Genomic DNA, 18,189 nt, shown 5'->3' with positions numbered 1-18,189 from the left:
GCTCACACCATGAAGTAGCGATAATCAATAAGATCGCCTCGCCCCTAAACACAGTTAGCTGTCATTATCGGCAAATCCCTTGTAAATTTCCTGAGTGTCAGCGGAAACTGAACTGGATCTCTCGTTTATGATGTCCTTCAGCTGCATGTGCTACGCATCCTTATAAGTAGTGATCCATGTTAGAAATTATCAGCGTGCCTCAATCACACAGTTGGGAATATACAACCTAGTGTAACCTGGCTTCTGGACTGGATCGTTGCATGTGATTTATGGGACGTCCTGCTTTCTCATCTCGCTTCTTACAGAGTTACTACTGACAAAAGGTGAGTAACCTGTTTACAAGTCGAAGTACGTGACCACAGGCGTTTAATCACCTTATAGTCAACTTCCTGTACAGAAAAACTGACTCCACAGTATGCAGCAACTGGAATGTGGTCGTCTATATAAATATGTCAGTGCTCGTCCTTGAAACTTCCCACCTGTGTGAAAGTCCTCATCAACCAAAGGTATGTGTACCTGCGTCCGTGACCTACCGGTAAGCCTGGAAAATATAGCAGCATAATTGCCCCTTTTCCATAGACCATATTCACGCTCCTGTGATTTGTCTGTATCCGTGTAGCTAACCTACCACCCATCAGGTCAGGAATCAGACTGTCTTTCTTGACTTCCAACTCCGGATATTTCGCATTTTTTCAAAAACCACAGGGTAACAGTTACCAGCTTGTTTTGCACAACAAAGAATGCACAGAAAAAATGTGCCGACAATGACAGTAATGACGTTGATGGAAAGGACGGGTGGGTGTAACGTGACTGATGGAAATGTCTGAAGGTGAGAAATTTAGGTTGTCTATGCGTGTTATTTCAACGAATCAATGCGCAAGTAAGATGGAACGATGAAACAGAGATTATGACGTGGTCCCATGGCAGCCTACTTCAGTACCACGCTGCTTTCCTCGGGACCCGAGGATTTTACATACTTTTCTGAATCGGCCAAGTAATTCATTTGAACATAACATAGGAATTCATCCATCATTGAATTGAGTTCTTTCAGTTTGTGACTCAGCTCCCTCTCTGAGTCGTCACTGTAGCTTGGTTCCTGCGGCCCCGTCACCGAACCAACGTATCTCCTTCCCCAGTCGGTACGATTCAACCCAGTCCAAACTACCAACTGTGAGAGAATGAACTGAGTCATCTCATGGTCACCCGACTGCAACCGGATATCCTGCATTACGCTGTGGAAACTCTCGTCCAAAATGGCGAGGAACATACTGATGACAATGAAGATTATACACAGCGTAAAGACTGCAAACATTAGCGGACCAAGGATGAGTTCGCGTTCATACATGCTGGTAAAATCAAATTTACCCAAAATTATTTGAAGACTGGTTTCCACAGAACTAAGGAACGTGCGAAAACCGTCCAGTGTGTCTGTGTAGAGAAGATAAAACACCAAGACAAAAGCCATGAAGATTACCATGAACACAATCATGAAGTATTTCAAGTCGTGCGCGGCATACCGTAAAACTGCACCCAGCAACCCCACGCGTTGATTGAAACGGAACAAGCGGACGAGCTTCAGCGTGGCGAAGAAACATATAACTGCAAGCAAGTAGGTGAGGGCCTCGTTCCAGTAGGCAAGGAACTGGAAGTTCATAAATATGTTGCCGTGCGTACGAGAAAACTCAGCGACTGCCTCTTTTGTGGCAATAATCATATACGCGTAGGCTGCGATGGCTGCAAACGAACCAATAATAATGAACCATTCGATGTAGTTCCACATTTCCCTGAAGTATCCACATCGCTGTTTGTAGAGATTGCGGATCTCTTTGACCAAATAGCAAAGTAGAGCCAAAATGTAAGCGACCTAAAGTGGCAGAATACGGAAAAAATCCAAGTGAGGCAGTTATAGGACCCAATGCGGAAGGATATGGTAAAATTTCTTCCAGGAATTACCCTAGTGGCTGTAGCTTCTTTCTCTTCTAGTAACGTGTTTTGTTCGAGTTCACACTGATGTGATTTTGATCTCGTGAGTTTCACTGCATCCACTCGAACTATGACATCAGTTAGAATTAATAGCTCACAATAGCGGACCAGAGGGAATTAGGTCCATTGATTGGTCAACCGTTCATCGCATAACGACTCAGAAACAGCTACCACATCCGCTAGTTGTCAAGGCCAGCTGGTCAACATCTTGACTGTGGTGATTTCTGGTCCAGACATCGACATAAAGCTGTCAACTTTTTTGGGTTTCAGTGCTGTAGTAATCTTTCGGCTACACTGCCTGGAACTCAGATTTTTATGTTTCAGTCGTTCCACAAAAGCTGAAGAGGATCAGTCCGACGAAGAACAGCGAGTCTCCCTAATGCGACAAATCATACTACAAGGCCGCCTGGAAGTAGCCATATTATCCTTTGCAATATGAGTGTAAGTGGAGTAAAGTGTTCCCCTCAAGCAATCACACTGTCCATATATATGGAGGCCGCTATGCTGCCTTTTCATGAGGAAGGATGGGTTAAAAGAGGTTAGCCCTAAAAACGGCACGCTCCGATCGTCCGACGGTTGGCTGTGACCGCCGATGAATTATTCAGTACGGTTGAAATACTTCTAAAACTAAGGAATTTGGTGCTGCTCAAAAGACACCTGTTGTGTTCCGTGCTGCCAAGTGGGTCATGTTGTTGCGTTTCTGGCTCCGGGAAGGTACTCTGTAAGCAAACCCCAACAACTACCGCCCTGTGGTTTAGAATTTTGAGTCACAGGCTAGCGAAAGGCTTTTGAACAAGAGGCCACATCTCCCCTCTGCTTTTTGGGTTTCAATTTTGAATCAAGGGTTCAAGGTGGGAACCGGGACTTATCAGTGGTCCTTGTAAATCTGCGTTCACTAGTTGTCACCCACGCCCTGTCCCTATCGATCAAACTTCTTACTGCCGCCAGTTCCCGTGTGCCAGCTCCCTACCCACTTTTCCGTTTCTTAACTATCGCCTAGCAAAGTGAACCAAAATAATCCCGTGATATATTTCAATGTCCGCACTCTCTGTCAAACGATAAAGCACCTATCTCTTGTAGGAACCTTGCTTCCTCTCTCTGTCGATGTGCCCCCGAAGCACGCATACAAGACCGCATTTCGGTCGTGCACCTCAGGCTGCTTTGAATGAGTTCGTATGTTCCGTATTTCACTCTTCGGGTATCTGGCGATCTTGACACAATGGCTTATGGTTTGGGGCTTATGGAGTGGTGGAGATACTTAGCTCCAAGGCTGAAAGTGCCTTACTGGGCTAGATCCCAGTAAACAGTCGTTTTGTGCTGTACGTTTGTCTGGTTCAATTAAGATCAAAACAGGTCGACGCGGTTAACGGTCTTTATTTGTCGCGTCGGTGTACGCTCCAACATCTAGGGACAGCTTTTACCGAGATCAGTTATGACTGGTTCGATCAGCAAGAAGGAGGGGCATAGTAATCCTGGCGGATGATCTGAGCACCCAGGTTGTACGAGTAAGCCCGCAAGAAGAACTATTAGATGGAATCTATATGGAAAATCTATACCTTGGAATGCAGTCTAGTAATTTTCAGGCATAAATTAATAAAAATCTAATCACCCTGTCCACGTAAACATCCTCTGCTTGATAGTGCCCGGATCCAATCTGAGAATTATACGTATTAGAACATATTCGTGATCTGGATAAGGTGGGGCTACCTGAAGGAATTGGCAAAACTGGTCCCTTCCGAGAGAACCGAAAGACTTCTAGGAATCTAGCAAATGCGCTCCATTCTGAAGAGAGATTCCTTCTTACTAAAGAAGGTGGAACCAAAAAAGGAATCACCTTTCAGCTGTATCAGAGGAAACACAGCAATGGCCGAACCACACGCTACTATGCAAGGCTAATGAGTTGACTATCACTCTGGTCACATTAGGCGCTGCGACGTCAACTTGGTCTACTTAACTTGAATTTATTAGACTTTGCCAGTAAGTTTGTCCAGAATTTTAACGCCCCAAGTGACACGTTCTGATGCACATTACTATTACTGCAATAAGGTCATAGCCATGGATATGCAATGGTATTTAAAACCAAATGCAATTAATTCAGACGATGTTTATTGATACACACCCAAAAGTTGTGCAAAAGAGCCGCATACATATGCAGTTTCACTATAGGCGTAGAATGCCGCATTAGGGATCTTATGTGACATCCAGAAAACACCTCTATCTTGGTCTCCCTCGAACGTGCTTCCTCAAGGCCGAAATTCTCTGAAATCTCCCATCAGAAGTGGCATACTGTGGGTGAACTAAAGCTCATTCTACGAGTACGTCATCGAGTTAATAGACGAAACAGGTATCCAAAAATTCATGTATTTGCATTGTCATTTGCATGTGATAAGTAAGCTCAATTAGTTTTTAGTTGCCTTCCGGGATATCGGGTGTGCGAAACTGGCTTGCTGGGTACCTGGTTATAATGGAAACTGTAGAACTATGAATGACCGTTCATAGTGTTATGCAGATGTCAAATGCGCTTAATAGTGGCTGAGGAACCGAGCACTTGGCATACAAGCGTTCTGTTTTCAGCTTAGCAGACCTGTTGCTTGCGATTACACAGTGTCAAAAATCTCTAAGGTGATTGGCTATTCGGGAGACACCCTATGATAATGTCAATACGAGTTGTGCGGCGCCGTGGTTTGAGAAGGGCTTATCACAAATAAATCGTGACCAACCTGGAAACCGATCTCGAGTGCAGAGGCTTGTGATCCAGTTGTCCCAAAAAGATTGGCAGTTTCGATTCGATAGGTTGGAATTAGCGTCCCAACACCCGGTTTTTCTATCAACACGGTGATGATGGCGAATAAGTTAATATTCGGGTTGTACACGGTGAGCTGCACAATCACGGCTCTGGTACAAAAATCAATCCAGTGTACGGATTCCAAGAAGTCTATCGCCTTCAGCATGTCCTCCAGTGTTCCTCGTAGCATGTGACTGTATCCGCCACCTGAGTACCAGTTGGTTTCGCCCATGTACGGTACGCCATCCAATTCGGAAGCTGTTGAGTACTGGAATTCCAGCATCGAATTGTTTCTATAGTCGTCACCCTGGAAAGGAATCCAACCGACGCCATAGGCCTGTTCGTCTTGACGGAACATGTCGTAGGTGGCGTAGCAGTACTTTATCACTGGTGTGACCATTTTATAGACATTGCAGGAGTCTGGCAATAGAAAGTGGACAGATTCGAATCCACCATAGGACGATGGCAATAATAACCACGACATGTTTAGGAGAGTGGACTTTCCTCCCCTTCCCGCACACGGTCTGCGCCGCACTAATTCTAGTCGAGAACTTGGAACTTCTGATCTGATAGAAATTTCGGCTAAATAAGTTACTTAGTTGTTAGACTATGAATACGTCAGCCGAATCTGTGATTTGTGAAATTGTTAATCTACGAAAACGTAGTAGTGACTGGTTGAGGCCTACTGGTTTCACAAATGCACGAAAAGCAGAAGCTGATAACGACTTTACCGGCATACATTCAGCCTTCTAGTGGATTCAGTCAAATTTGATACAAGTCGTATGGGAGGACTGCTCAGAATCCGTAAACAGCCCACTACCGAGTTCACATTGTTTGCAGCACTGAATTCCTGACTTGAACCACCGTTATTGTGAAACTTCACTGTTGACTTCATATGCATGTCGAAATTGCCGCAACTGGAGACTTAATGGAGTCCACCGTAGTCAGCGGTTTTGAATATCTTCGCAATCGAATCTTAAAGTGGCTCATGGGCTGCACATTACGCGGAAGAATACTAATGTGCTATTGACCACGAGGAATGGAATCGAGTTTCCGGTTGCACCGACTGCAAGGTGCAAAGGAGCTCAAAAGTGGACTCCATGAACTACTTTGAACCCCCCCCCCCCAAAGTTCCCGCTCTCTCTCTAAGCATCCTGTTTTTCCAGGGACTTTATGCAGATGAAATGGCAGGCGTGTGGAGAACGGTTCCGGATCAGTCGAGCTGACACGTGTTAGTGTGCGGTCATCAGAAGAAAGAGTGGTCATTATCTGAATTCCACTTGACCTCAACCCCCCTCAAACTAAGTTGTCCGAGCACTCATGACCCCACAAAGACCATGGAAAGTTTACCAATGGCAACCGAGTTGAATCATCAACTGAAGCACCCTGGCGTGGAAGTTTAACGAACCAAACCCGAGCAGAATTAATTTGAAACTCCTCCAATCCACCAAAGCAATATTTTGACAACTTCACTAACCGACAAGAGCCGTTAGTTGATACTCAACACTGATCTAGCGTGATAATCTGAAGCGGACTGACTTACCGATTGGTTCCCGTCGGCCTTATAACCTGGCCAATTTGGTGACCTGCTCACTTGGCTTGTGTCAAAAGCGAAACGTTGCCCGAATAAAAACTACCGATTGTTTATCAAGCTCTTCTGAAACGATGACCTGGTTAGATTTTCATTCCTGAGAAATGTTAACGGGTGTTTTGAGGAGCTAATACTAGCAACGTCTACAGTTCAGCATCAATCTCCTAAAAAACAACTTCACACAGCGATGGAACTTGTGTGAGGTATATTGATTCTGTTGGCTTACCGCTTCTAGTTTTAGCCGTATTTAATTCTTGCTATCTTTAATTCACTCACAGTGTTGAAGAGCCTCTTATCGGTAAACTTTCGCATCTGCATTAGCTTTTACACATTTTCGAAAGAGTTTCTGTTCGATTGGTTTGCAGCACAGTCTAAAAACCGCAATTTACGGCTAATCATTTTTTGCCAATTTTTGCCTACAGATAGAAGTGACGTCACTTCAGCTTACCGTTTTTTTTCTTTGAAGAACTGATTTAGCAGTTCTGATTTAGCAGTCTGTTCTGAGTTTTCTGGCGCGTACGTCTCATTCCAAGCCTTGAAAGTCATTCCCTTGTATCCATTCTTGTTTTCTCCGACCAGAAGATGAGAGGGACTTGTTTTCGCCATGGAATACAATCTTGTCTGTTCAGCAGTTACGTATTCTTCATCTAGCTTGAAGATATCTATGATCCTTGTGCACAGAAGTCGGCCAGAAGAACCGTCGTCATTCTCATGTGTCCTAAGTGTGGTGACTATTGGAATAATGCTGGGCACACTTTGTACTCACATCCAAGTGTTATTCGATTGCAAGCGGCCCTCATCAGCCGCCATTTCGCTCTGCAAGGCTGTTTTCTGTTTTGGAGCTCTGATTTCTCCGAACCTATTATCATACGCATGGGCTAAAAATTATTCACAAATTAATTTTTACCTCACCAGTTTCATCACAACACATCCGTTTTTGATTCCGGTATTTTTGTAGGTGATGAATGTTTCTCTCTCTCTCTTGAACCCTAAACAGCCGTTATCTACTTCCAATCTTTCAGTGATTTCAAGTGAAATGTGACTGTGATGACACAGTGGGTTTCTTTGACCTATGAGTGTCACAGACTTATCTACAGTTTACAAGCGACCCTATTAACAGAGTGCAACTTGTCAGTTCATGACATGACGTTCTATAAGCTTCATATGAATCAACTCAAAATTGCTCCCAAATTTTATGAGAAACTGTTTCCCAGGGCTACTTGAAATCTGGATTGTCCTAATCTCAAAGACACCAAACAAATGCTACTGACTTTGCTGCAATACCATTAAAATCCAGCATCTAAAATAAAATTGCAAGGATCAGTGGTGGCTTGTGAGTAAAACTCAAACAACTAAAAATTGAAAAAGGCCCGTGAACAGAATGAAGTGAAGTAGCACGAGTAGCAGACACGCAAATGCGTATCCAATTAGTAGATACTTAGGGATTCATGAGCAATTAGTCGTCATGAGACCTCCCTTTTGTTGGCGAGGGTTTGAGAAACCCAGATCCACCCGTTTGTAATAGAGGACGATAAATATCGTTACTCAATAGCAGTCGGTGTTGATCTGGTTAATTTCATGATTTTTTGTGACTCTGTTCAGGTACACAATGCTGGATGACTGGCAGTCGAGGTGTCGCCCAACGTCTCGGCCAACGCCCTCATGATCGATAGTCCGTGATCTGTCCTTCAAAATAAAGTTAATCTTCAAAGTTCAAGGAGTGAATGCCATTCGGATACATCACTGACCACCTTAGGATATGAGCTTGAACTGCGGTATCCAACGTGGACGGCAGACTACATACAGAACGAAAACGAATGTGTACAAAAAGCGCTTATTTGAGTGTGCTGAGGAGTCATTGTTGTCCTTGACAGAGAAGCTTTAAAGAACGCGAGAAGTTGCTATTGGCTCTATGTATCATTGCGAACTACTGCAACATCCCTTCGTAATTCATCGTCACTGAATCACCGGTTCCCAAAAACATTTTTTAGCCGGGATTCATTTATCCCGATGACAGTGTATCTCAGATATGGATAAAATCATGCTTTTCATCAACAAACTTACCTATCCCGCAAAACCCCAAAGTTGGAACCAAAAACTTAATATAACCCACAGATTTTCAAGTCAGCTAATGGAAAACTTAGCGTATAAAATAATATTTGATGGATACTAGTGAATATTTCCAGACAAGCCAAGAAAGTCTCACGTGGCCTGACGCGAAGCTGGCGCATGAGTCCATAACCGATTATCCGATCCGTCCTATCTTCAAGGAAACCACGCATATACAATGGAGGGTCGCGATTGTACCACCGCTTGGCTCTCAAGCGAGGAATAAGCGTTGTCCGAGCCCATGCATAAAAATCTTCCACCGTGTTCATCTGAAAACAAAGTTAAACTGTATGCTATAGCATTATCAATACGGAATACTTTTCCATCCTATTCCCTTAATTGCAATTTTAATAGGTCTGATAGGATACAAAATAAAATAACCTGTATATATGTATTTGAAACAAAACTTTTAATGTTTCGGATCAACCCATTGAGTCAAACAGACCGGTCAAGACACCAGTCAAGGACACAACCAATGTAAAAGTCAGTTCCTCTGAAATATTTCCGAGAATTCGGAAAAGTAAACTCACTCATGCAGTTTTAAGGAGTGGATGATACCGGTTAGTTAAGCTGGAAAGCTCGTTTGGTCTCTCGTCTTTTATCACTAATGCCCGGTGGTTGAAATAAAGCACCCGCGAACAATGATACCAAAAGTTCATGTTAACTTTGTACCCCTTATGTTTCGAACAAGGACCTGTTACTGAATCAGAGAAAATCAAAACTTAGTCCTCTTTTCACGCGAATCTAGGTGAGCGGCGTGTTATAGGCACCTATCAACCAAAAGTTATCCCATATACGTGTGGTTTATCTGACACCAACGTAAGTTGATAGCATCGGATTTTCGATGGTACTAGTTATTCGTCAAAGAGTTGTTAGTTAGCTAACAACTTTGGTGGCATGATGTAAAAGTTTCAGATTCATCTCACGTGATTGCGAATGACACTTTTTTGAAACTTCAGAGTTGGTTTTAATCGGTTACGTGTACGTGCCTCTTTCAACCCTAGACATGCCTTCTTGACCATGTTCCCCGGAAGATCCGTCGACCGGGTTCCTAAGTTCATAGAAATTTCACGACGTGATCGCGTTTGAAATATCATGACGTGTGATGTAGGTCGATGAGTTTTTTTCGCATCTCACAGTGGTATGAGGAACGTCCTGGAATATGAGCGTTAGTCGTGAGCTGAATTACAGCGTTGTTTATGAACAATTTTCATTAGTTAAATACGGGTATGATACGTCATGCGCTACTGACGTTCTACTCAAACGGCCTCCGGTTCCTCCAATTACCAGCGACTGCCACGAGGAATTAGCTGGTTGGAAACAAAACCAACAAGTATCCCTCTGACTGTGGTCAGCTGCTCGATGTTGCGACCCATAGCACTAGCCTGAGCACAATTTCCCCGTACACTACTTGTTCATTCGCTCACTTAGCCATCGGTTTGGAAAAGGAACACAGCACACAGTTCTACACTTTTACTACATCCCTGACGATGCTATATACGGTAGTCTTCAGCGGCAATTTTGGGACCGTGTTTGGATCTTCCGTCAACTGGCATGACCGATACAAATGCGCCTCCAGTGGTCTGGTCAAAGTAAGCTTCCCGCTGCAGGGCACCGAACACTAGAAGTGGATTGAACTGAAGGTAAGTAGACCCATTCTGATGTTGCAACCAAACCACACTACTCATTTGGAATAAACTGGAAAAGCATAGACAAAGTTTCACTGAAAATTTGTGATCCACTAGGCCGATAGGTTAGGAATAAAATAAAAACCTGAATAGGATGCAGAGCGACTGATATTTAGTCCAGTCACTGCGAGGCCCATGTCCTGACGTTATCAGCTTACCAGCCGGTATTAAGGAAATCCAAGTCATCGTACACAGGTTTTATTTTCCTAACAGATCGTCAGCTATAGTAGTCATAATCTCCCTGTTTGATGGCCTGTTATATCTGTTCCAAGTGCTACTAACTAGCAGACTTCCTCAAATGTCCCAATAGTAGTAACTAAGGCCCACCTGACCACAGTCGGATGCCGAAGCAGAGAATGCAGTCGCCTGTAGTGGCATACTGTTGGCCCCACAAATGGTCACTCAGGGTCGATCCCAGAAATCTTGAAAAATTAACTTCGAGCCAGATAACCCTTTTTTGCATTTGAATTTTGATGACATACACCGAACTACAAGTAGAACAGAGACAGTGTCTGCTGCAACTGCAAAAAGAGCTAAGCACGGTAGCTACTTGGGAGTGACCGAATATTCGGATATGGTCAACTGCATCAAGAAACGCCCGGAAATTCATTTAGCCTCAAGGGCATCTACATATAAAGACTGTGCACTTTGTTAGCTCACTCATGTGTTGACTTCGGTGGGTGCCTTCAGAAGCAGCTTCTGAAGCCAGTTGATTTCTGCGTATCCGAGGTCATTCCGTTCTGATGTTCGAAAGACCATGAAGTAAGACTAGCACAGTCCGCATTTCTGATGTATGGCTGGGTTGTTGCGATGCAACTATATGGTCTCAACTAGAAAACACCGGTTAAGGGGTGAGACGACAACGTGTACAGTGACCCGGGTTGTGGCACTTGATTGAAACCTATATCCGCCAGTGACTTCAACTTAGTGGTGAACTTTTTTCTCAACAGTGCCGATTAATGTCCACCTATCAAGGCAGTTCGTTGGTCGATGAAGGGACGGAGAATATCGTTTCTGATTCGTTCTTACATCGTGACGTCGCGAAGTTGCGAGAATGTTTGAATGTATAAAGATAAAACCGAGTAAAACACAGCAATAAAACAGGAGAGTGAAGTCAGATCCCATCTTTATCCGATTTTCAAATAACGTGCTTGACGGCTCAGATGGAGTAGAACTGTAATATAGTTGCCCTGACAACAAAACTTCGGTTTTATCGTGATATACCGGTGAATGGAAGAAGGCCTTCGCTGCAGAGTTGCTTGTTAGAAAGCGCCAACTGAACAGTTACAGCCTATTATACAGAAAAGCAAAAGTCTTATATGCATCTTATTTCCAAAAACTGAATATCCGTCTCCTCCTTGAACGCGTCTTCCTGAACTTTCCTGGATATTCAATGACCGTCATTCAAATGCAAGCGGATTTTACAAAGCGACTCCACAAACTCCGTAACAGATCTCACTTTTCAAGAGACGCGAAGCGGGTTTAGGAGAAAACATGCTACTCGTATGCCCCACCAGTAGTATCCACCGTTACACCGGTAGTTGTGTGGTCACAACAACCGCTGCTGGTGTCTGAGACAAACTGAATGGCTGCCGATGCACCTTCAAACTTGGATCATAAATCGAAAAGTATTTATCTGACTTTATCGACTATGTTAAGGGAAATTCCGAATGTGCGGATGGACAGTAGTATTGGATATCTCACTTATCGGCCAGGTCGTCTTTTTAGAAGATGCAAATGGTTTTCAAGGGGTTATTAAACAGAGGAGCTTGACTGCATGTAGCCCCAAATAAATTGAAGAACACCAGAACTTACTTCGGTGAATGCGTCATCAAAGAAGGATTGTTCAAGGTGTTTCTTCAGACTGAATCCAAAAGGAGCTCGGAAACTCATGGTAATCACGAGCAACAGGATCAGGAAAATTACGTAGAAGAAAATTTCGCGGATTATATCATTGGCACGCCGCTGTTTCAAACGGTACAATCGGGCTCGTTCAAGTTCTTCAGGGTCTGGTGGTAGTATCACAAGCTTTCTTGGTTTGAATGTATTCATCACTGTTATTGGGACAATAGAGAATGATTGGTAGGTATTCGGAAAGAAGTGTATTCATAATACATAGAAGCGACAGTTTAGATCTATACTTTAGTTGCAATCTGTTATAACATTGCACCAGTGGTAGGGTAAATATAGTATAAGTCTCACGGAAAGGCCATCTGCAGGAAGGATGGCTTGTTGGGAGCGGTCAGAATCCCGCTTTCGACCATGGCGATTTCACTTGGTGGAGCCATTCGTTCAGCCACAGCACCCTTTTTGGTGCCTAACTGCCATGCTACCAGAAGGAAGCAGGAGGGTTGGGTTGCTGCCAGGTTGCCCAAGGCTAGACAGGGGAATTCGACAGGCAGATGTCGGGTTCGAACCACGGACCTTCCGGTTAGTAAATTTGCGCTCTAACCACTGAGCTATTGTACCGGGTTAAATGCCAATAAAGTCGCTTTAAGCATTTAAGCCTTTTTCCCATAGAAAAGTGTTAAACCTGGAAACAATTCATTTTTGTTCGTTCTCTGTTTAAAATAATGAACTCAGACGACAGTTAGAACTTGTATGGAATTCAAACCCCCCACCCAGAAGACGCTCTGAGTTGAAGGCAGCCGAAGTCAGAGGCACCCAAGCTGAATCTTGCACATCACCTCATCAGTGATACTCCGTTATTTAACAGTAGACGGCCTGAAGGTCACCAATTAGGTGTCTGAGGTGTCTCAAGCTCCGCGACGCCCAGCGCACCCATTCCGCTAGATTCCAGTGTTGTCGTTGCAATTTTTTAGTCATTCACTTGGGGCACTCTAGTAGCTAAACGCTGTGTAAAGACATACATGTGATACGGCCTCATTGACATATGTGCACTGCTATGGAAATCGAATGGTTCTTTTTGCTTGACGTCCGCTTGTGGTCCTCAAATATGAGGTTGAGCAAAGGTCACAGGCAAGGGTTGGACTCAAATAGTTGACTATAATGAACAGTGTTCTGATGTTTGATCATTAAACCATCACTACACTTTTACTAGGGCCATCTCGGTAAACATAATAAAATGACTTCAAGTAGAGGCTACAATGCTCTATTCAGGGCATTTTGTCAAGCTTACGAAGAGGTGACATTCTGGCTCAAGGGATGTCACGGACGAAATGTTTTTCAAGGAGGTAGTGATGGCACACGCAATACTTTCCGCCGCTGCGTTCGCTGAGTTTTACTATTGCTACACGAGGTATGTTCTTGTGTTCTCAGACTGATTGCACGATGTGATAACAGCTGTCGGATGACTTTGGCACTCCAGACAGTCATAGAAAGAATTTTTTGCCAACATTATCTAATTCAGTGTGGCCTCACTGTTTAACACTAGGACATCTCAGTCAGGAATTTAGCGACCACTTTTGTGTTCAGCCGTATACGGATTACAGTAAATTTTTTGTACGTTTCAGGGACTTTCCGTCGATTGAATCCGTTGGCTTTTGTGACGCTCACTCACTGATCTTCAGCTCAATGGTCGGGGATGATCGGAGCACCCACAAATAACGATTGAGTGGAATGGGGTGAGGAAAACGCTGATCAACTCAAACACGATCTCCCCAAAAACCGTCAGTTGTCTTGACAACTTCAGTAACTATGACTTTTGCCTCGAAGTCCGAAGTGAACAGGAATTTTTCGGAAATTGTGACAATGAATTCATGTCCTGGAACCTATGTACAACTTTAAGATACGTCACTTCGCTCCAGAATGCTCAACCACGCCGATTGTTCTCCCATCTGTTCCCTCCTCTTTTTACCTGGAAAATTGTCCTTCATACGTATAAAGGGGATGTCATACTTCGTCGGTTTTACTGTGTTTTCACACAAAAAAAATGAAACATATTTTATGTACAAAGTGTTCGGCACCCAGTTCACACAAACCAACCCTATTTTTGATTAATCATGTCTAATTCTGAGCCCAATTACCCATATATGATCAAAATAACACGTACTGTGTGTGGAGAGATTTCTATGCTGTGCATTACGGCGTTTGTTCTACGTCAGTATCGTGTACACACATCGTGTACGCTCTCCACCAAAATGGTGATCTATCATGTTCTTTTTCTCCTTCTTTCTGATGTTATTTGAATAACTTTTCTCTTTGACTTTTTGAAGAATTCACTTAACCATCCAAATTATGCCGCGTTTTAAACATTCAACGCTGAAACACGGCAATATGCATCGCCGTTTCTCTGTGGTTCTGACAGAATAGACTTTTCTGTGAAACCTCTCCCGAACAAAGCCATCTCACGGGAAGATTTTCGGTGATACCCAGGGGCCTTCCTTATAAGGAAGCCCTGCTATGTCAGAACACGTCTCCGTGATGAGCGATCGTGTTTTGCCGTTGTCAGGACGGGCCTAGGTACGAAAAAGCACATGTGCAGAGAATGGCACATCCCCAAGGTCATCAGCGGTACCACACGTTCCGGATAGCAGGTGCGCTGGCGGAGCGCACCGAACACAGCTTAGCAAAATTCGATCAGCGTAGTGGGGCGAACACCAGAGTGGTATTCCGGTGCTCACGACCGGAATCAGTAGTAAGATATAACGAGTTTCGAAATCAGACTATAAAAAGAGGACCGGGACGACAGCAGTTCCTCAATAAGTAAATTTATGGAAAAATTTCTTTCTCTTGCAGTTGTAAGATAGAAAAATACTGATCACTCCTGTGAGCGAATCTCCCTGGGGTGAGGATTTGTCTTCATTCTCTTTGAGGTTCAGCCCTCGAACAGCGTATCTATCCACCGTAGATGGAGATGAAATTGGATTTCAATAGCATGTAGTCTCGCAAATCCAGAAGCACTGTACAGCTTTCTGTCCCTGCTACGAGGCACATCTCAGAAATCACCAGTGCGATTGCAACCCATATTTTATGGTTGGCATCCTAGCACGACCGGGTGATTGGACGGGATACATTATCCATACTTCCTGATCACGTGATCTGGTGACCACCGGATGCTCGAGCGACCACATTCTCAGATAGAGGGTTCAAGTGACTTATGAATAGTTTCCTTTCCCGGGAAGTTTGGGAATCGCGAGATTATCGATTTCGGGACTCAGAGGGTATTTTATCCAGATATCTTTTGATTCACGTTGACACCCAGTAACATACCCTCCTGCTACTAAAACACTACCATCAAATTTGTTTCCATTGAATAATTTTCTAGATATCCAGAGAATGGATGAGCTGATGCAAGAACAACACCAAAGAAAATGTCATTTATGAGTAACCGCAAGATTAGAAAGTGGCTGCTACTTACAATAATCGCTATGCATGTATTCTTCGTCCATTTGTAGCTGATACCTTCGCCCCAAGCCTTCGATAAGGGCGTCTTCTTCCTGCATAACCTCAACGTCATCTGCCCTCTCGCTGTTCTTGCATGCAAAGGACAGGAACAAGGCGAGTACAACTACCTAGGGTCGAAGAAAAGGAATCATCATCAACAAAGACAGCAACCTCAGTGTTAAAACTGATCCTTCACTGCCGCACAGCTATAACGTTCAACCAATTACATTTAAAGCCCTAGAATGAGAAGAACAGAAAAAGAGTGGGTAAAGGAGGGACCTAATGCCAGCTTGTGTCAAGCATTCCGAGGTGCCTAATCCGCCAAGTGCTCAATCAGACAATCTGGAAAGAAACTGACAGCACGAACGCTACTGGCATTGATTAGCCACCATTTCTTGTAATGTCTCCAGCCGAGCACAGGCTGGGTCACGGGGACTCCATCCTGGAAGGCGTACAACACCAGCGACGCCCAAATTCTTCATAATCTATTTCATGCTCTTGTGCTAAGTCATGCGTTATCCACCTCGAGGTTTGCGTCACTCTGATGGAGGCACGGAGAACAACAATCGTTCGGTAGACGGTGTTTCGGCGTGCGTGGCACATGACCGAGCCATCGAAGTCGGTGGTGCTGGATGTTTTCCCCAAATGAAGTACCTTCAGAACAACCGGATACGCGTTTTGTAGTCACCTTGTTACTAACACGCTGACGCCGTCCAAAACCAGCCACGCTTGTGAGACGCCTCACATCATCAGTCCGCAGAGGCCATGTCTCGCATCCATACAATAACACAGCCCTTACTGTAGCTTGGTACCCGTTACCCTTAAGATCTAGTGATATGATTTTTGACGCCACAAGTCACGCAAATTTGCAAACGTGATCCGAGCCTCATCAGACACATTTCCGTCAGAACTAATACAACTACCGAAGTATGTAGAAATTTCCCATAACCTCCAGTGATCCTCCTTGAATTGTGAGAAATGTGTTCGCAGACTGCACGTTCTGTAACATGACTTTCCACTTTGAAGTTGCAGGGCGCATGCCATAAGATGATATGATTTTGGTCAGTCTATTCAACGGGGCTTGTGCTACGATTCGGTCTTCAAAGATAAGGGCAGTGTCATCTGCGTACTCAGATCGACAAGGCACTCACAAGCAGCGATCTGAACACCGGGATTTTGAAGCCCTTTAAGCGTTCGCCTCGTTATTTCATTAAGGATGAAGTTGAACAAGAATGGAGGAAGTGGAAATCCTTGTAAGACACCACTTTCTGTAAGGAAGCCTTTGAAGAGCTCACCGCACACTGTCACCCGTCCAGAAGTTTGCGAATATAAGGATCGGATTATGTTCACAAAATTCTGGGACAAACCCTGTTGAGCAAGTGTAGTCAACATCACTTATCGGTCGACATAATCAAACACATTCTTGAAGTCAATAAATACCAAGATTTTGGGTCGTCTATACATATGGCGTTGCTCTAACATCTGACGGAGTGTGAAGGTGTGGTCAACGCAGCCTCTACCGCGTCGTAATCGCGTTTGATTTTCAAGGGTCAAGGGTTTGCGTGCCACCGTAAAGACGTCGAAGAATCAGGAACGCCAGAAGCCGTGTCATGGCAGGAGTACCTTTTCAAAATGGGCACTACCGTCGATTCACCCCAGTTGTCTGGGATGTCTCTTCCTCCCAGATAGACCCAAATAGGCCAAACAGGCACTGGCTGAAAATTCCACCGCCATCCTTGAAAAGAGCGAGTGGACGTTTGTCAGGCGCAGTATCATGATGAGGTTTGAGCAGAGAAATACATTTGAACACTTTCGAGGCTGAAAGCGGCTCCATATTAAAGATCTACCTTTCTGTTGAAGGCCAGGATTCTGGATTGGAGGTAGCAAGCAGCCAGCGGAATCGCTGTTTGAAGTACTGTGCCAGCGGCCCAAACGTTCTGCATTACTGCAGTGAGGGAGCTAACGAAGAAAAGGCATTTAATAATAGATACCTTCAACGCTGCATTGAAGCGACTCTAGAACGAAAGCTAAAATATGTTGCGCAATTTGACGTTCGAAAGTTGACCTGTGAGATAATTTATCAGTAGTATATCTAAAGTGAAAAGTAGGATCTGACGATAACCTGACGCATATTCTTGGCCTGTATTCATCAGATGTTTTGAGGGATCTCCGAAATTCAAAGAGGAGGAAGCATAATCGATTGGGAAATGTTTGAGATAGATTGGGTAGTCATCATTTCAGAGATGCTTGGCAAAAAATCGGTGGACTTATTGCTGGCAGCGTTTCGATTTTGACACAAAAGCCGCGTCGGGTCAAGTCAATTACCAGGTTGATCTGTTTTTAAGATAGACAGGGAACCAATCCATGAGTTTTCATGTGACAAAGCGACTTGATCAGTGCTGGGTGTGTCTGAAGTTACGATATGCTGATTAGTGGGAATGATCAGACACCCAGCACTGATCAAGTCAGTTGGTCATTGGAAGCCTCACGGATCGGTTCACTGACTGCCTTAAAATTCGAATAGCCTAGTAACGTACTCGTTTGGCTTGAGAAGTTTTTGTTTCAGAAGTGAGACGGAACCTAGCAACAAATCCATCAATCGTTCACGAAACCTCTATGAAAGGAGAAAGCCTGCTTGGGTAAACCCTTAAGAGCATATTGCTGTTTGGAGTTTTATTCATAATTTA

The 18,189-nt window shown here is 44.1% G+C and overlaps 1 protein-coding gene across 1 annotated transcript in view; it reads right to left on the bottom strand.

Annotated features, from left to right (window-relative positions):
• Positions 1–603: 603 nt before the first annotated feature.
• Positions 604–18,189, bottom strand: part of T265_02105 (hypothetical protein) — a gene marked incomplete at both ends in the record, with an annotated part of 49,554 nt that continues 31,968 nt past the window's right edge. The window contains 5 exons of the mRNA XM_009166264.1: positions 604–1,864; positions 4,704–5,188; positions 8,566–8,737; positions 11,972–12,210; positions 15,477–15,630. Coding sequence (XP_009164528.1) covers positions 929–1,864; positions 4,704–5,188; positions 8,566–8,737; positions 11,972–12,210; positions 15,477–15,630 — 1,986 coding nt within the window. The remainder of the gene's footprint in view (positions 1,865–4,703; positions 5,189–8,565; positions 8,738–11,971; positions 12,211–15,476; positions 15,631–18,189) is intronic.

The sequence above is a fragment of the Opisthorchis viverrini genome (assembly GCF_000715545.1).
Source record: "Opisthorchis viverrini unplaced genomic scaffold opera_v5_24, whole genome shotgun sequence".
Lineage (NCBI taxonomy): Eukaryota > Metazoa > Platyhelminthes > Trematoda > Opisthorchiida > Opisthorchiidae > Opisthorchis > Opisthorchis viverrini.
Note: the sequence above shows the minus strand (reverse complement) of the source record. Positions and strands in the feature narration are given on the sequence as shown.